This window comes from Schistocerca gregaria, chromosome 8, assembly GCF_023897955.1.
Source record: "Schistocerca gregaria isolate iqSchGreg1 chromosome 8, iqSchGreg1.2, whole genome shotgun sequence".
Lineage (NCBI taxonomy): Eukaryota > Metazoa > Arthropoda > Insecta > Orthoptera > Acrididae > Schistocerca > Schistocerca gregaria.
The window spans coordinates 502,029,593-502,049,682 of record NC_064927.1 but is presented as its reverse complement, the minus strand read 5'-3'; the positions used below and the strand labels follow the sequence as shown (position 1 = coordinate 502,049,682).

Here is a 20,090-nt window from a genome sequence, read left to right as displayed (position 1 = left end):
TGTACAGCTCCAGTGAGCATTTGTATGTTATCTTGTGGCAGTACTACAAGATTTTGTTGTTGCAAAATCTATCCCCAAGTAATTTTGTTACTTATGCATCAAGTGAGGTGTCATAGTAGTTAACGCACTGGACTCGCATTCAGGAGGATGACAGTTCACACCCGAATCCAGCCCTCCTGATTTAGGTTTTCCGTGAATTTCCCTAAATCACTTCAGGCAAATGCCTGGATGGTTCCTCTGAAAGGACATGGACGACTTCCTGCCCTATCCTTCCTTAATCCTATGGGATCGATGACCTCTGTTTGGTCCCCTCCCCCAAATCAGTCAACCAACCAACTTACGCTTTCACATTCCTGAAACCAGCAGATTGCATCCCTTTGACAAAAAAGTTCTCTTTTAATTTCTTGAGCTTAGGCTGAAGCTCGATGATAACTTCATCGATAGTTCCATTAGGAGTAATCCGTTTAGGGTAACATTCATGTTTGATCCATTGTTTCTAAGAAATTGTTTCACATTAATCAAATTTTCCATCAGTTAACTTGTGCAAAATTCCTGATGGCTTCTTACATTCACTTGTCACAGACGTTTCTCTTTCTAGATCACAGAAAACAAGACTCGTAAGGTCATGGTAACTGCCTATTCTTTTGTGAGTGATCTCAGTGAAAAAACCCACTCTCATACATAGTGTTTCAGGGCTTTGAAAGATATTTTGAGGCCACAAGTAGTAAAAGTTTGAAATCTTCATACCAGTATTTGCATTTTCTTATTTGAGAAGAAAAAAGAGCTTCCTTTACTGTCATGTTCATGTGACATTTCTAGAAGCAAACTCTTTATCCCAGTTGCTGGGCTTGCAATAGACTTGACATCCTTTATACCAGTTGTTTACGCGCTGATTTCATCAATTGTGAAAAAATCTTGTATTATCATCTATAAGGTTATGAGATGCAGTTTTCTTGTGTATTAAGAAAATATGCTTTGCTATCTTTTTAGTCAGGCTCTCATAGACCAGTTTTTTTTATGACTGCTGAAATTTTAGCAGCTAGAAGGAAGCATCTTGCTTACCTGAGAAACAGCTTTGCCAAGGGACTGTGATGACATTTATACAGTCCTAACTGGGAGGCACGGATTTGGAACAGATTTTAGTTTAAGCCTGTCCTTTTTTTTAAAATTTGAATTTCCTTCTTGAAACGTTGAATTAAAGATTGTTCACAGTTGGATGCTTATCTTTATGTTTGCCCATCTTCTACTATTCTGTTCTCTTTCTTTTTCTTTATAGGTGTTGTACTTGTTGACATATTCCTTCTGCTTTTCTTGGGGTCTTCTCATACACTCAGCTTATGTTGTTTTATCCAGTCTCTGAAAAAGCAACAAATCTCTGTTAATGTAAATTATTAAAGCAGTTTTTATACCACCCAACAAAATAATGACAAAAAGTGTTGAATTATTTAGATTTTAGTAACAACCCAAAAAACTATCCAGGGTGGGACAAAATTACTTTTACTTGTGTCTTCATCTGTTAATTCTGCAGCTATTTGTTTATTAATTAATAACCGTTACAACCGCTGTTGACACAATGTTATTGGGCACATAATATTTTTGAATCCGTGTGACTCATTACGTGGCTGTAGCTTCTGTACAGCATACTTTTTCATAACCACTTGAAAATGCCAGAAACTTATACTGGACTTACGGAAGTATTCCGTATCAGGTGACAGGGAATGTCTCAGTAACGGAGTTGAAGGGGTTAGTTACCTGTTATTTGCAAACCACGATGCAGTAACATTCCACATTGAGGATGCACTGAAGCCTTTGACTTGTCCATAGATGTTCCTCTCCTCCCTTGCCAATGATGCACGTCACCATCAATGTCCCGACAGAGCCTCCCTGTCATAGTGTGGAACACTGAAGGGAAGATGCAAACTGTGTTGTCGTTTGGCTAGACTGGTGTGCACTAGTGTGCTGTGTCATGTCTTGTAGCTGACTGCTGTGCAGGGCACAGTTGGACTGATTCTCAGAGTCGTGTCATGTACAGTGCTGGTGTTCGGGTGGGAGCAGGTGGCGCAGAAGGCACCTGGTGTGCCTGAACTGGGACTCTAGCAGGGTGTCTGTGGCGAAGGGGGGAGGGGGGGATGAGAGGTGTGGCAGTGGTGTGATCGCCTGCCGGCTGGAGTGGCCATGCGGTTCTAGCCGCTACAGTCTGGAGCCGAGCAACCGCTACGGTCGCAGGTTCGAATCCTGCCTCGGGCATGGATGTGTGTGATGTCCTTAGGTTAGTTAGGTTTAATTAGTTTTAAGTTCTAGGCGACTGATGACATCAGAAGTTAAGTCACATAGTGCTCAGAGCCATTTGAACCATTTTTTTGTGATTTCCCCTGCAGCAGGATCCACCTCAGCCTGAGAGAGGGTGTAGATGGGGAATCGTAGCAGGCAGATGACTGTGAGGACACCATATGTTGAAAGGTGGTATGATATGGAGGCACAGTTGATGTCAGTAGGTGGGGTGTACTCATGGTCAAGGCATCGGATGCATGCAAAGTCACCTGCCTGAGCATCTTTGTTGCAAGCTTTTAGGCATAGATCACTATTAATCAGTTTGATGGTGATGTCGTCAGTGTTGAAGTCTCTGAGACAGCCTAATGACGACACGTAGAGCTGTTTTGGGTTGGTTTCCTCTAGAGGATGGTGGTTGTTGTCACTGTTCGAAGAATCCGAGGCGATGTAGTCCTGGAGAACCCATGCTGGTTTCAGGCAGTTAATCAAAATGGTCATTAGTTTGTCATTAATCAGAATGTTAAATGCAAGAGTCTCTCTCTAAGAACTTGATGGGCCCTCATGTACAGTGGCTGTAGTGCTGTTCAGACCAAGTCATCCCATAACAATATGTGTTCACAGTTGGAGAGAGCTTTATGTAAAAACACCGGGGCCACCTAATGCGGAGCGGGAATGGACGTGAATGTATCTGATGTGGTGTGGTGTTTCATTCATTGAACTAATGCCAGGAGGTCTTTATGCTTGGAATCTTGCATAGGCAGAATGAAACTGCAGAAAGTGCCAATAATTCGTCGTATAGTATTTTGGACAGGAATGCTTGTAGTTCCTCCTTAAAGGTGGTTTAGATGCTGAGTAGTGTTCACTGCAAAGCTTCAGTCCACAATCTGCCGTGGCACATATAGATGGCTTGGAGAGTCCTGTGCCACTGTTTGGCTAACCTGCTCCCTGGGGATGATAGGCTGTAGTGCAGTTATGCTTGATTCCACAGATGTTACATTGAGTACCAAAGAGTTGAGACTCGCACTGTTGGCCTTGACTGGTAGTTATCATGTCTGGCATTCTGAAAAGCACCATCCATATTTATACGATGGCGCAGGTGATGGACTCTGCCATGATGTCCTTGAGGGAACGGGGCTGCTCTCACCCACCAGGAAGCTCTGTCTGTCATTGACAGTGAATACTCGAATCTCTCTGACTCTGGTAGAGGGCTGATGAGATTGATGTGAACATGGTGGTGTTCTGTAATGAGATGGATTCTGGTTCTGACGCCTTGGTGCACAGGCTGTTGAGTAAGTGGAAAATTGCACAGGGTATTGTTTATGGCACATAATGACCGAATACTGTTGAAGGGCATATTGTAGACAATCAGCATTTCAGTCCCTGGGACAGTGCTTTGTTTGGTTCGTAGACGGTATTGTGGTTGCACATCAACTCTGCAGTGCTTGTGTCATTGCTATGGTTGGTGGCTAGTTTCTCATATCGAGTTGGAGGGAGATGACATTGACTTGTGAGAAGCAGACTGTGATGATAATTAGGCAATGGTACAGTTGTCAATTCCGTACAGGTGTTGTATATCTGTAGTATGCTGAGCGACGAAGCCCAGGTGTCGGTAGTATCAGAGACTGACATTCTTCAATGGATGCTGTATGGCATCAACTGTAAACACTATAACGTGATGCCCTTTGATACCTTCACGAACATATGTCATTGCTTCATTCTCAGTCAAAGGCCAATCATTTCCTTGGAGAGGACGTGAGTTTCTGTGAGAAGAACTGGAGGGTCTGAACCTCCCTGGCCACTAGTTGTTGCAGAATGGTGCTAATCATGGTGTCACTTGTGCCCATGGTATCTGTGAGCTATGTTTGTGGCGGGGGGGGGGGGGGGGGGTGAGCTAGTGTGATTTTGTGTGTGACACAGTCCTTAACGAGGTCAGAAGCATCCTTCATCTTTGGAGTCCACTCAACCTTCTCTTCCTTTGTTAGATCCTGTTAGCGTGTATGTGAAGGATGCTGCTGCTGCTGGTACAAGTTAAAAATTCATAAGAATTGACAGAGCTTGGTCCAGTGTTGGTCTGATCAACACACTTACGTCATTTAGGGTGGTGAAACTTGTTCAAGGTCTTAGCCATGTTCTTCAGAGGTAGCTGAAAAAATAAGGATTCATCCAAATAGGCATAGCAGACAATGGAAACATATTCGGAGATACTGAATGACATTATAAGTGCAATTTTTGTAATGTTGTCTTTGTGAATCGGGATTTGTAGGTAAGCTTTTTTACAGTCAGTCACGATGAATAGTGTTGTGCAGGTAAGCTTTTTTACAGTCAGTCATGATGAATAGTGTTGTGCCTGCTAGCAAGTGCGTGAAATCTTGTTTATTGGGTACTGGGTAGCTGTCATACTGGTGTTAAGAAATCTGTAGTTGCCACAGACTCTTAGAGTAATGTGCTTTTTCAGTAGTAATTTGATTGGTGACGCCCACGAGCTGTCGGATTGGTGAACTATGCCTGCCTGCTAACAGTTCTCTAGTCACCATCTTAATGCCACATAACTTGGCCAAAGTCAGTCAGTGCATCTCATGACAAACTGGCAACCTGGAAATTGTTGGGATTCGACGAAAACTGCCATTACTTATCGCATAAACTTACACCTTTGCCACATGCTCAGACTTGCTGGCCATACAGGTGCTGGTTGTGAGGGCAAGACCATGCACACTTCCCTGTATTTGTTGGAGTGGCAGATGATGAGATGAGCTTGAAGTGCTAGTGATCTTGAGGTGCTAGTGTGAGTGCAGTGGATGTGTCCTAAATGCATTGTATGAGAGACATGTTCTCAATGTGGACTGTGTTGGAAGCTTTGCAACAGCCATTGTAATGCTGATGTGCCAAAATAGTTTTCCTGCTGTCATGCCACACTCCTTGAGTCTGTTGACGTATGCAAAATCATTGTTCTACTGCCTGGATGTGCATTGTGCTGTGTCCTATGGGAATGGTGTTGTCAAAGTGAATAGCCATGGCATGCAGCGCCCTGTACTGTGGTGCAGGAGTGAAACATGTCATATGTCCAGTGAATGATGGAGGTGATACAGGATGTTGATTCCCACTACTGGTACTGTGTCATAAAAGATGCATGTGACAGTTACAAGACGTGTGTGTTAGATCTTCAAATTATTAGCCACATGAAGTTTAGAGCTGATGTTTTGTCAAAAGTTGATGTGTTCTCCAGCCTATTGAGCTAATGTCAGATCCAGTGTCCACAAAAAAACGCTACCTGGAATTGAGGTCAGAGACCTCTCCCAGGCGTGCAGTCAAGGGACATGTGTTTGAGTCGCATATAGTGACTGTCAACAACTTGACCTGTCTGGGTGAGCCGATGTGCTTATGGTGGCCAGCATTTTGAATTTGGCAAGTATTATTGTCTAAAATGCTTAATGTCTCAAATACACACTTCGAAGTTGCAGAACATAAAGTGGGTTTTTCAGGTTGACGTGGTGGCGATTTAGTCTGGGATCTGAATCTGTCAGGTAGATAATGGACATGTTGCGGCGCAGTTACATTCGATGATGCCTGTATTGACAACGAGGGAACTTGTTGAAATCACTGTATGGTAAGAAACACTACTCACGGTACATTGTAGTACCCAACCGCCTTGTAGGTATGTGTGAAAGGGGAGATGTTCAGTCACATTATGCAGTGCAGGCATCGCGATCGACTTGTTTGGCATATCACAGTTTGAAATAAAGTCCACATGCTGATTGTGTGTGCACTGTTGTGAGTTAGTGGTAGATTCCTGTTTGAAATCCAAGGGCGAGTTGTCTGTTGCCTGCCATTGTCGTAGCTTCATAGGAGTTGTGTTGGTCAATAACATACTACTCGTAGCCCCAGTATACTCATGTTTTATCACATGATCTGTACAATGATTGCACTTCACATGCATTAATTTCAGATGCGTTGTTCTGTGGAGCTGGTAGCGCTGTATTTACAACAAAAGATGGCTGCATCATTAATGTTCAGTAAGACGCTACAATAAACATGATGTGTTTCGCATTTGCCGAGGGGTCACCACTGTGGAAGTATTCCCTACTGAGTGACCGCGTATGTCCCAATAATGGAGTCAAAGCAGTTAGTTGCACATATATTTTATTTAAGAAGTGCAATACAATAGCCTCTCTGCAACATGTCATCGCTCAGAACTCATTGGGGGGAGAAAAAAAGAAACTAGAAATGAACGTATGTCATTGTGGGCCGGGAATCCCCGATTCGGGGAAGTTCGGCCACCGAGGGCAACTAATTATTGCATTCAACGCCACATTGGGCGACTTGCACATCGGAGATGGGGCTGAAATAATGATGATGGCAACACAAAACCCAGTCCCTGAGCGGAAAAAATCTCCTGCCCCAGCTGAGAATAGAAACCGGTCCTCTTGGCATGGCATTCCGTCGCACTGACCACTCAGCTAACGGGGTGGACAGAACTCACTGAAATCATTGACTTGTCCACAAATGTTCCTCTCCTCGCTCGCCAGCGATGTGTGTCACAGTTGATGTCCTCACAGACTCAGTTAAGTTCTCAGCAGCAACTGGAGCACATATTCATTAATTAACAATTACTTTTAATGTTTCTACATGGTTATTTGCAAATTAAACACTGCCTTATGGGGCTCTGGGTGTTTTTATTCTTTTTTTTTTCTCTTATTCCTAACCTAAAATAAACTGAGTTGCTGTAGTTACTGAGTTAGAGAGTAAGTGTGTGTGTGTGTGTGTGTGTGTGTGTGTGTGTGTGTGTGTGTGTGTGTGTGTAGGGGTGGGGTGGGTGGGGGGGAGTGGGGTGTCGCGTGCCTGTGCATGTATGTGTGTCACTAAATGCAAAGTTATTTTTCTGAATTAGCTGCATGATTGATACTTATCTTTCTTTAAAAATTGAAATTTATCTAAAATATAGGGTTCTGCCCTTGAGCATTAACAATTAAAATGACGACAGTTGATGCAACCCAAATTTAAATACCTGCCAACATAAAAAGCAAACCTATTGACCTCCTTCCTCATCTGCAGAAGTACCAACTTTAACTATGTTTCCTAAAGTAATTTTGTTACTTTGATAATTTTTGCAGTACAGTAAGATTGAACTTCTATAGATTCCGAAAACTGTGACATAATTTAAAAATAAATCTCAAGCTCAGTTTGGTATGAAATCACACTATTGCTGTCATCTCAACAGTGACATACTTTTATTCTGTTGTGACTTTTTTATGAGAATGAATCTTTTATCTTGAACTAAAAAACTAAAAATCCTAATCGTGAACCACACTAACAGAATTTTTTGCATTAATGCTGCTGATATATCACAGATCTTGTATGTGTAACATAGAACTGTAGTATATTTGTTGGTTCACTCAGAGAGAAAAAATTGTGTTGCTTTTGAGTGAACATCTGCATAGTTAATGATAGTGACCATGGAAGCCGTAGTGCAAAATTCGGGTACCTGTAAGGGTCATATGTTGTAATGTTGTTCCACAAGTAGGGGATTAATCATTAATGAAGAGTACAGAACTGATTAAATACTTATTTTTCCCCATTTTGTGTGTTCCTTTACACTGCTTTGGATAGTGAAAGGAAGGCAACTTCGTGATGTACACCTTTTCGATGGGCAGTGAGCAGAACCCTTCCCCCACCTGTTACTGTTGCAGATGTCATTAGACGTCAGAAGAGAAGATCGCAGTGCAGCAGGCAGCCACGGCCGTGCCACCTGTGCCATAGGATGTTCAGTAACTCAGGCAACCTGAAGCAACACATTCAAAATGTGCACCTACCAGCCCAATTCATCACATGTCCTTGTTGTCCGAAGTTACTTAAGAACAAACACTACCTTCGTAAGCACCTCGTCCTTTACCATGGAGCGCCATTGAGGCGCATCCACACTCATGCTGGCCGTATTGTGTGTGTGTAATATTGAAACTACTGTGGCAAATAAGTGGAAGTGCAACTCAGTACCTGTTGCGTGCATTCTTATGAAGTGCTGTATCTCAGTGGCTAGTTGTTCACTAAGACTGATTCATACACATTGAAGTGAACTGTAGTTAGTTGACAATCTAACTGACATATTTGATTCGTGATTTATGGTGCCATTAGCATGATGTTCGTTGAAATTTAGTTTAATATCTTAGAGACTCTTGTGAGGCATGTGAACCATTACATGATATAACCTGTTACATAACAGCATTTTTTGAGGTAAAATATGATATTGTGAACTCAGAAGATACAAATCTAAATTAAATTTCATTTCTTAGCTATAGGACTGTGCTGGAGGAGTCATATTGGCCATATAAACAAGTTTTAATATCCATGCAGTTTTTGTTTTTTGAAATTGTCAAAGATGGTGCTCATTTATACAAATATGGATTGCTATGGTATAATTCACACACTCAGAGTTTCAATAAACCTTTTGGTCAAAATGTGTGTCATTTCTTGGAAAAAATATAATCACATTTTCGTAGCTGAATGCATGTAATTCTATGAAGATTTAGGCATAATTATCGTGCCATTGATCACAAAATAAATTAACAGAAGGAACTTTTATGCTGGGGTATGTGTGCAATAAAGAAAATTCTGTGTGCTTGTTTATTGGTTAGAAGGTGGCTTAGCTCTTTGAGGGCCAATTGTAACCTTAACTAACCACGGTTGCAGACACTTTGAAAGGGTGGTGGTCGCATTGGCTAACCACATGTTTTTCTCATTTCACACCTCATAAGTGGTAGCTCATTAAACCAACTAGGTGACAAAAAAATTGTTATGTAGCACTTTTGCTGCATATGTACAAGTTGAGCTGATATTTTATACTAAGCATTGTTATTATTAGGAGTATCACATATTTTTTATACTTCTTCAGTATGCAACTTTTTTTTGTAATAATAATTTATATTCGTATGTGTATCTTCCATAAATCTAATAGGAAATTTTTTTTTTATTCAGAGAGAATTTTTCATACTTCAGGTGCCTTTCTGCATGATTTGTGGTGCTAATCACTGCCAATTCCCTGCGCCCACAATGTCGGGGGGGATTGGAGGTCTGTTCCTCAACTGAATGTTAATTGACGAACTTCCTTCTAGTGATAACACTATTGGCAGTAGTGACGACTGGCATTTACTACCAATAGTGCCTCATTTACACTCATGTGCCAAGCATAGTTTTCTGTACGTAACAGTGACAATGATGTGACAAGTGGAAACAATGAGGTACTCTTCATTGCTCCATCAACAGTCAGTAAACTGGAGCCATGGAACAAATGGTCATGAAGTGCCATTAGCTACTGGACAAGATAATGTGGTTGCAGATATGAGGAATATAGTGAAACTAAAGCCAATTGACTTATTTTGAGTTTTTGATGAGACACTTAATAAAAGACATAATGTTTCATACCAAGTGGTATGCAACATAGACAGGCAGAAATGCAACATAGACAGGCAGACACTTTTCCGTACCAACAAACTTGAAATAAAAGCTAACCATTGGATAATATGTAAATGTGAATCACTTAAATTACAAGCTACAGAGGTTACTAGAGCACAGGTGTAGACCCTGATGAAAGTTAGTGTCATGTTCCATGGATCATTTTGCACTATAGATTGTAATGATGTGGAATGAGTCATTTTACATTCTCATGGCAAATTAATTTGTACATATGATTACATTCTGAACATTTGTAAAGTTTTTTTCCCAAAGCTAATGCTAGTAAAAAGCTTTTGTAAGTTAATGAGTAATTTGGAGCCAAATTACAGTTATGTAACAGAATTATGACAAACTACAGATTTCATCCATTGGCAGGTCATTTAAATAAAAAATTCCACGAATCCCCATCAGAAGCTCACAATTGATAAAGTAGTGGTTAAGTTTAAAGGCAGTACATGAGAGACACCCAAAGAAAGGGTAAAAAGTATGGAAGTTATATGACTAAAGTGTGGTGTAAATTGAAATTTGATATGTATACCAGAAAAGTTTTACATGCTCCAGTTGTAGGGTTAGAATCAAAAGTGATTCAAAATTTAATTCATTAACCTTCACAAAAACAATTGTATTATTTTTATGGATGGTTTTTTTTTTTACTATATACTATCTATTTAAGATCTTGAAGTCCAGTGGTTTGTATGCTTGTGAAACTACATGAGGTGTGTACAAAAAGCAACAATAATTTTGTAGTTTCACATTTTGTATTAAGCCAATTCATGTGAATTTCTCGTTATTATGTTGGTAAACATATCTGAAAAGTATCTGTATGTTGTTAGTCATGTTGTATATTTAGTCTTGTCAGTTGTCAAAAAGGTTACAGGTGCTTATTTTGTATAAACATTGATCAGAGCATTTATATTACATTTTGCTGTAAGCATAAACTAGAGTGTAGCAAAGTTTTATAAATTACAGTTGTGAACTGGCTGTTACTCAGCAACCGTATACTATTTTCAACATAGGATTTAACAGTTTTATGAATGGTAAATATAGCTTTTCGCGAGTCTGCTATGAGTAAAACAAAATTTTATGAGCGGTATAAACATTTTAAGAAGGCTGTGTAGACGTTGTAGATGATGAGTGCTCTGAATGCCCCCACCTTGACTGGTTTGACGTGGCCCGCCTCAAATTCCTCCTCTGTGCCAACTCCTTCATCTCAGAATAGCACTTACAACCTACATCCTCAAATCTCTGCCTTCCCCTACAGCTTTATCCTCGACAGCTCCCTCTAGTACCATGGAAGTTACTCTATGATGTCTTCAACAGATGTCCTACCATCATGCCCCATCTTCTTGTCACTATTTTCCATACAGAACCCCCTCATTCCTTATCTTATCAGTCTTCTGTAGCACCACGTCTCAAGTGCTTTGATTCTTTTCTAGTCCAGTTTTCCCACATTCCATGTTTCACTATGATACAATGCTGTGCTCCAAACTTACATTCTCAGAAATTTCTTCCTCAAATTAAAGCCTATGTTTCATACTAGTAGACTTCTCTTGTCCAGGAATGCCTGTGCTAGTCTGCTTTTGATGTCCTCATTGCTCATCCGCCATTGGTTATTTTGCTGCCTAGGTAGCAGAATTCCTTAACTTCATCTACTTTGTGACCATCAGTCCTGATGTTAGGTTTCTCGCTGTTTTCATTTCTGATACTTCTCATTACTTTTGCCTTTCTTCAATTTACTCTCAATCCATATTCCATTTAGCAGATCATGTAATTATTCTTCACTTTCACTCAGAATAGCAATGTCACTAGTGAACCGTATCATTGATATTCTTTCGCAATGAATTTTAATTCCACTCCGGAATTTTTATTTCCATTTTGCTTCTCTGATGTACAGATTGAACAGTAGGGGTGAAAAACTACATTCCTGCCTTACAACCATTCTAATCCGAGCACTTGGTTTGTGGTCGTCCACTCTTATTATTCCCTCTTGGCTCTTGTACATATTGTATATTGCCTGTCTTTCCCTATACCTTACCATTATTTTATTCAGAATTTTGAACATCTTGCACCATTTTACATTGTTGAACGATTTTTCCAGCTCAACAAATCCTATGAACGTGTCTTGTTGTTTGTTTAGTCTTGCTTCCATTATCAACCGCAATGTCAGAACTGCCAGTCTGGTGCCTTTACTTTTCCTAAGGCAAAACTGATCATCATTTAACGCATCCTCAATTTTCTTTTCCATTCTCCTGTATATTATTCTTCTCAGCAACTTGGATGCATGAGCTGTTAAGCTGGTTGTGCAATAATTCTTGCACTTGTCAACTTTTGTGGCCTTCGGAATTGTGTGGATGATATTCTTCCGAAAGTCAGATGGTATGTCTCCAGACTTATACATTCTACTCACTGACATGAATAGTCATTATGTTGCCACTTCCCCAAATGATTTTAGAAATGGAATGTTGTTTGTCCCTTCTGCCTTATTTGATCTTAAGTCCTCCAAAGTTCTCTTAAATTCTGATTCTAATAATGGATCCCGTTCTCTTAAATCGATCCTGCTTCTATCACATCAGACAAATCTTTCTCCTCATAGAGTCTTTCAGTGTATTTCATTCCTCAACGACTTGTATTTCAGTATTCCTGAATTTCCCTGAATATTTTTGTACTTCCTTCTTTCATCGATCAGCTGAAGTATTTCTTTCATCAATCAGTTGAAGTATTTCTTTTGCTACCGATGGTTTCTTCACAGTTACCTTCCTTGTGCCTATTCCAAACTTCAGTGATTGCCTGTTTTAAAGATGTCCATTCCTCATTGCTGTATCTATATCTTTACAGAACGTCAAGCATGTCTTGTCATTCCTTAGTATGTCTATATCTCACTTCTTTGCATATTGATTCTTCCTCACTAATGTCTTAAACTTCAGCCTACTCTTCATCACTACTAAATTGTGCTCCGAGTCTATATTTGCTATTGGGTACACCTTACAATCCCATATCTGATTTTCTAATCTCTGTCTATGATGTAATCTAACTGAAATCTTCCCATGTGACCCAGCCTTTTCCAAGTATACCTACTCCTCTTGTAATTCTTGAACAGAGTATTCACTATTATGAGCTGAAATTTATTACAGAACTCAATTAGTTTTTCTCTTCTCCATTTCTTGTCCCAAGCCCATATTCTCCTGTAACCTTTTCTTCTACTTCTTCCACTACAACTGCATTCCAGTCCCTCATGACTGTTAAGATTTTTATCTACCTTTACATACTGTATTACCCTTTCAACATCCTCATATACTTTCTCTATTCTGCATCTTCGGCTTGCAACGTCGGCATGTATACCTGAACTATCATTGTCGGTGTATGCTTGCTGTCAATTCTGATAACAACAGCCATATCACTCTACTGTTTACAGTAACTCATTCTCTGCCCCACCTTCCTATTCATAATTAATCCTACTTCCATTATTCCGTTTTCTGCTGCTGTTGATATTACTCTATGCCCATCTGACCAGAGATCTTTGTCTTCTTTCCATTTCACTTCACTGATCCCTACTGTATCTAGATTGAGCCTTTGCATTTCCCTTTTTAGATTTGCTATTTTCCCTACCATCTTCAGGCTTCTGACATTTGATGCCCAGACTCGTAGAAAGTTATACTTTTGCTGTGTATTCAATCTTTTTCCATGATCACTTCCCCCGCGACAGTCTTCTACCAGAGATCCTAATGGGGGACTATTCCAGAATCTTTTGCCAGTGGAGAGATCATCATGACGCTTTTCCAATTTCAGGCCACATGTCCTATGGATACATGTTATGCATTTGTGGGGGGGGGGATTCATGATGTTTTTGAACACACTTCATAAATCCCAGAAACTCAGAGAGGAAAACAAACTTGAGAGAAGAGAGTAGAACTATTGGATAAACAGTGATGGGCTTGATATCTGCAGATGGAAGGATAATGGTACAGTTAATATGATTTCTACTTATCATGCTCCCTCACAAGTGTTCATAATAGGCCGCAAAATGAAAGATGGAACGATAATCAGTATCGAGTGCTCTGTTCCATTGAAAGATTGTAATTTTAATATGAATTTTATCAGTAATTGTTATGTCAGACTATGTTACAAACAGAAAAAATGAGAGTTGGTGAAGTTTTTTTTTCTTCACTGTATTGACCACTGCATCAAAAAAGTGTTTCTTATGCACAAGGAATGCCAAATGGAGCAGCTCACCAGGAAACACTTTTGTCGCAAGGTCTGCAGAAATTTGTTAGCTCCAAAAATTGTTTCAGTGGCTGTGTGTATGCAAAAATCATTTCAAACCAAGCGTACAGACATATGTAGACAAAAGTATTCATTATGAAAGCAGTAAACATCATTCGCTCAACATATCAAAGATGTGCAGTTTGCAGTTCAGGAAAAACCTTAATCCAAACTTTGTGGGTGTGTTCAGAGTAAAAGTACCTTTGTGTCTGAGAGTGGGCAAGGAATGTTTCAAAAGTTTCAGTCACGATGACAACCAATCAAAAATTCCACCCAATTTCAGCCTTTGGCTGAACCTCATTTTTTTTATGTTTTTATCAGTGCACTCGCAGAATGTGCTGAAAAAAGTAATAGTTCCACTTTCTGCCCTCAGTTGAAAATACTGCACTATAAGCAGTTAGAATGTGATGTATTGCCTGTTTTGACGTCAGTATGCTGTTTGTCGCTTGGTGATACATGTTGTTTTCTGTTGTGAAGTGACTGTTGTTGAAGAAGAGTTGGGAAGGTTGAAGTTTTCCATAAAAAGAACAATGGCTATTGAGAAGAGACTGTGCACTGCCAGTAAAGTTGTTTTATCAGAGCGGCAGTCATAGCAACGCCGCGTTGCAGGAGTATTGGCAATGGAAACAGCTGCAAGGAGACGACATGTCAATAAATGAGCCAAAGAATATGCCCAAGAAATTGAAGAAACAGGTGAATTAGGTGGTGCAACAGGGAGTGGAAGACAGTCCATTCCTATGGCAGTTGTTGAAGTTTCAGCACATGCCTCAAATTCTAAAGCCAGTGCTCCAGCTGTGACACAGGAATTGACTCTCCCCAGGTCAGCAGTTCAAAAGATTTTGAGGTGTGTTTGGTACTTGTATCCCTATAAGATTCAATATGTGCACAAAATGAAGCCCCTAGTTAGGTTACAAGGTTCTGACTTTGCCCTTCATTTTTTTGCATGCATGAAAGTGAATTACTTGTTGCCGGCAAATATTCTTAGGATAGTTGAACCACATTTTACTCTGCACGGTGTCATGAATGCACAGAACTCTCACACATGGGGCTCTACTGCACCACATATTGTGCAGGAACATCCTCTGCACACAGCTTATGTGACTGTAGTGTAGCTTCACAAGCTCCTTCATTCTCAGTCTGTTTTTCTTCAAGGAGGTGACACCTCATGGGGCTGTTGGATTTACAGTGACATGTGCATGTTATGAGGAGCGCCTTGTGCAGCATGTGATTCCAGCTTTGCAAGACTGCAGTTGTGTCCACAGCACTATTTTGATGCAAGACGGAGCAACACCATATGCCGCCTGCTGGATGAAAGATTTGCTTTGAGAAACCTTCAGTAGTGAGCACATCATCTTTTGGCAATTTCAAGTGTGCGGCATTCCAGGGTGGTCGTTAAGTGAGCCATATAACATATTGTGAAATGAGAGATGAAATAAGCAGTCCATGCACAATATACATCACAATTTAACTGACTGTTTCAGCTCTCACTGAAATTAATGGAATCAAAAAATAATTACAGCAATTTACGTCATTGCTCTAATTTGAGTCACGTCCTTGGTGATGTACATAGTGTATCAGTGGCATAAGGAATTTTCCCGCAGAGATTAAAATACAATTACCTGATCAAAAGTATCTGGAAATCAATGTGGAGTGTGCCCACTGTTTGCCTTTATTGTGGTGTGAAATATGCTGGACACACTTCCAGTGAGGTGTCTTGAATGTCTGTGGAGGAATAGCAGCCCATTATTCTTCAAGACTCAAAATCAGAGAAGGTAGTGGTGGTGGACACTGGGTCCGAAGTGAAGTCGATGTTCTAAAACGTCAGGACGATGGCCAGGTCAGCGTTTCTCAAACCATTGTCTCACAGGTGCTGCTTTATGATGGGGTGCATTGTCATGGTGATGCAGGCATTCTCTCCAAACTGTCCCTGTATGGTACACAGTACATATTGCTGTAAAATGTATTTGTATCCTTTCGCATTTTATATTTTATTATGCGCCATAAGGCGACCGTGCGCTAACTACAAATAACTCCCCATACTGTAACACCAAGTCCTCTGTACTTCTTTGTTGGCACTACACAATGGCACATAGCATTCTACAGGCATTTGCCAAACCCAAACCCTTCCATCAGATTGCCACAGGGTATAACATGATTCATCACTCCAAGTTACTCATTTCCAGCCATCCATTATTCTGACCATCTTGAGTGTCACATGACATAGTGAGACCAGAATTTTTATGGAAGAAAAGGGACATTTCTGAAAAATAGGGATGAGACAGGACAAAACAGGATACTACTTACAAAGAAATATACTTCATATATGTCAGCACTGCTTTAATGAGGCAAGTGAAAACTAATGTTTGTACACAGTTCCTCAGCTGATACAGTAGCATAAATTTTGGTGTTTTCCAATGTTTGGATTGAATTTGAAAACATTTTCAGCTGGCTTTGTGTGAAGTGAAACCAAAGAAGTGTCTGTGGGTGCTCAGAAAACTGTTTTCACAATGTAGGACACCTACACTGAGACATGAAATGAGACTTATGAGGTTCATGCATATCAGTAAGTCTTATAATTCTAGCAGCATTGACAACCATCTAATTTTAACACTACCTAGAACCTGCTTATGTTCAGTAGCAACAAAGTCACAAAATAATATCAATTCTTTCACACGTTACAGTGTTACAGTCTACATATGAAAATATTGAAATATTATATTTATTACAGTTTCTATATCAATAGGCAGAATGTGTGCACTTCTTTGTACACCACTGTGTACCAAATGTGCTACAGAACCAATGCCTTGGATGTTCATTTTGAGCACACTGTTCAATTTGGAATAAACATTGTGTGTTCTGGCCCTCTTGTAGGCACCAAAATTAGTGTTACAGTTACCTGTACAAAACAGGATGATCTTGTTAGTTAAATGATGCTTTCTTGAGATACTCTGGGCTTAACCATCTAATAATTCTGCTGTTTTGTCACCAATGTTCTGAAAAGAGATTATTTTGCACTGAATGCCTTGACAGGAAGGAAATATGTAACTATAATTGAGACTAATTTTAAGCTTTTGTGATTTCATGCATCAACCATCCTAGACATGTACTTAGTGTCTTTAAGTTCTGATTACACTTCATGCATTGCTTACGGCGCATGGAACGCATGAATTTCCTCACAAAAAGTTTTATGATGATAATAGCTATACAGTCTATTGAACCAAGTGGATAGTTGTGTTTTGCAGTATGAAATGCAAATAACTCTTCTTCAGCTGCGATGCATGTATCTTGCTCAATTTGTAGTTGATTCATAATTACAAAGAAAGTTACACTAGTGGAAGTTCTCCTGGAAACTGCCAACATGTGCTGCTTCTTCTTAATGTGTTGTATTATACCAAAGTGTCCTCCATGTTCAGTGGAGAAAACTGAGTGATATAAAGTACATTTTGTGTTCGTAGATGTTGCATTTTATTTCAAGCAAGGAAACTTTATGAGTTTGGAAAAAGTATGTTTTGTTTTCCCCATATTAACATGCCTGGGTCTCAAACAAAGTGAACAACAAACAGTAGAATGCGGTGGTGCAAGCACATCATGTCCCCATTGTTAAAAGTTATTCCCTACCTTTTAATGATACTTTCTGGTAGAATTGGAAGACCGAGCTGCTTGCAGCTACTGACAGTCTATGAGATGTAATAGCGTGTAGCTAATTCATATTCATTATTACAGATAAGCATGACATTTTAAAATTAATGTATCTATAACAAGCTTTCACAAAATCCTGTTGCTTCTGTGTGTTATTTTTACCATAAAAAATTGATCAGTACGCAGTTTGTGCCTGAGTTACCAGCACTGAGAAAGTAGTGGCAAGTATTCTCACTGTACCTCTGCTGTCAGTGTGTATTTTTGCTCTCTGCTCTCTGCTCTCATTACGGGTCAAGAAAACTTAATACTTGAAACATGACAGGTAGCAATCATGTTCCCTTGAACATTAGAGTTGCACCTGGATCTCAGTAAAAAAACCATGGAAAACATATGAAATAAAACTGATGCATAAAACAAATAAAAACCCAGAGAGAACAAAATGAAAAAGTTAAAGTTATTGGCAGTTTACGATGTCCATAAAAATGGGACATTTGGCGTCCCCTTAAAAATTTGTCAGGACAGTGGGACACAAAACAGAAAAAAATAAAACAGGACATTTGATCACCCTAGCTTAGTATTTGTTACAGAAATGTGACTTATGAGAAGTTCCTCAACCATTGTAACCCATTCTTTTTAACTCCCTACGCACAGTTGTTGTGCTACTGGACTGCTGCTAACACTTCGGAACTAATAAGCTGTGATTCCTTCTACTGATTTCACGCAATTTTTTTTTAAAAACAACCCTCTGTAAAGCTCGATGGTCCCCACCTGTCAGTATGTGAGGTCTGCCTGATCTTGGTTTAGCCTTGGTTGTTGCTTCCAGTTCCTACTTCATAATCACATCGCCAGCTGTCAGCTCGGGCAGTTTTAGACGAGGAAATGTCCCTGATGTACTTGTTAATGTGGTGACTTCCAGTGACTAGTCCATGTTCGACGTCAGTTAGCTCTCCTGAGTGACCCATTCTACTGTTGCTGCTTCTGTACTGGCAACACAAAACAACACTTCCTGCCTCCTTTTGTACTGGAAGGTCTGCCGCTCATGACTTCTAGTCGTCAATTCCACCCTACATAGGGGTGTTTGGATACTTGTGATCAGATAGTGTATCTCATTTTTAACCCTTTTTACAAGGAAAGCGACAGAAAAGATCCAACTAATTATTATGCAGTTTCCTTATTGATATATAAGCATGTGTTTCAAAATATCTGAGAAAGTAATATACTCAAAATGTTTCAAAATATCTGAGAAAGTCATATACTCAAGAGTAGTTTCACACTTGAGTAGAAACAATTTACCTTCAGCAGTTATAGTTTCCACTCTAAAAAGGTTGCTAAACTGGGAATGCCATTCATACTTTCCTGAACCAAATATTACAATCCTTAAATAACAAAATAACTCTAGTTGGTAATTTTTGTTGTTTGTCCAAGGTTTTTGATTATATGGATATTGATACCATCTATGAAGAGCTAAATTTTGTGGAACTGACGGTTTTGTGAACAAATTGTTCAAATTGTACATAACACAAATAATGTAAAAAACCGCACTGAATAATTCAGACAGTGCTGGAACGAGAAAAAAAATCTGCTAATTTGCAAGAGCCATTGCAAGCCGTATATATTGAGCACGTTACTATCATGGCACAAGAGATTGATTTTGTTTACCGTTTGGACAATGATGATGACAAGATGAATGTCTTCAAGTGATGTACATAAATGTAATTTAACTTACTCATCATCCACATCTTCAGCCAGGAGCAATCCTTCTTTGCTGTAGCTGGGATACACTCTAGCTGTAACTTTCAGAAGAAGTGGGAGTGTCTCTTGTTTTTACCACCTCAATTCATCACAATCGTATGAGACACTTCACAACAAAAACCACAGTAATCACAAACAAGACAGGATGTACATAAAGTCTGGGAACACCTTCAGTTATTTATTGCACAAGAACCAAACAGTGTACAGATATTATACATATGTCATTTTGAAGAGAAGCCCAAAAAGTTTTTTTTTCCCATGTATACTACCACAGCTTATTTTGGTAATTTGCTGATAGTCAGCGCTAGTAGCAAACATGGAGAGTTCAGGTGCGGGGCGAGCTTTCTGTGTGTTGGAGGTCTACAAAAATAAGTACGCTGTAGTTGTTCAGTGGACGTTTAGAACCAAGTACGGTAAGAAGCCACCAACAAGGAAAGCCACTGGCACAACAAATTCGTTAAGACAGGCTGCTTGTGCCCAGCAAAGAGAAGTTGATGTCCCAGTGTGAGTGTGGGAATGTGATGTGAGTATGCGAGACATTCATAAGGAGGCAAAAGAAATCGGTGCATCATGCATCGCGTGAACTTGAAATGACTCCAATGACAGTGTGGGAAGTCCTGCAACAGAAGCTATCTCTGAAACCATTCAAATTGGAGATAGTGCAGCAGCTCAGTTCCGATGACAAAACCAAGTGTTTTGAGTTTTTTTTTGCAGGGTCAACAATT

The 20,090-nt window shown here is 39.8% G+C and overlaps 1 protein-coding gene across 5 annotated transcripts in view; it reads left to right on the top strand.

Annotated features, from left to right (window-relative positions):
* Positions 1-20,090, top strand: part of LOC126285371 (protein bric-a-brac 1-like) — a 132,454-nt gene that overhangs the window by 62,368 nt on the left and 49,996 nt on the right. The window contains exon 5 of one of the 5 annotated variants that reach the window (XM_049984696.1): positions 7,956-8,609. The exons of the other annotated variants lie outside the window; for them this stretch is intronic. Coding sequence (XP_049840653.1) covers positions 7,956-8,215 — 260 coding nt within the window. The 3' untranslated portion in view covers positions 8,216-8,609. Of the gene's footprint in view, positions 1-7,955; positions 8,610-20,090 lie in introns of those variants that run through there. 5 annotated transcript variants of the gene reach the window in all.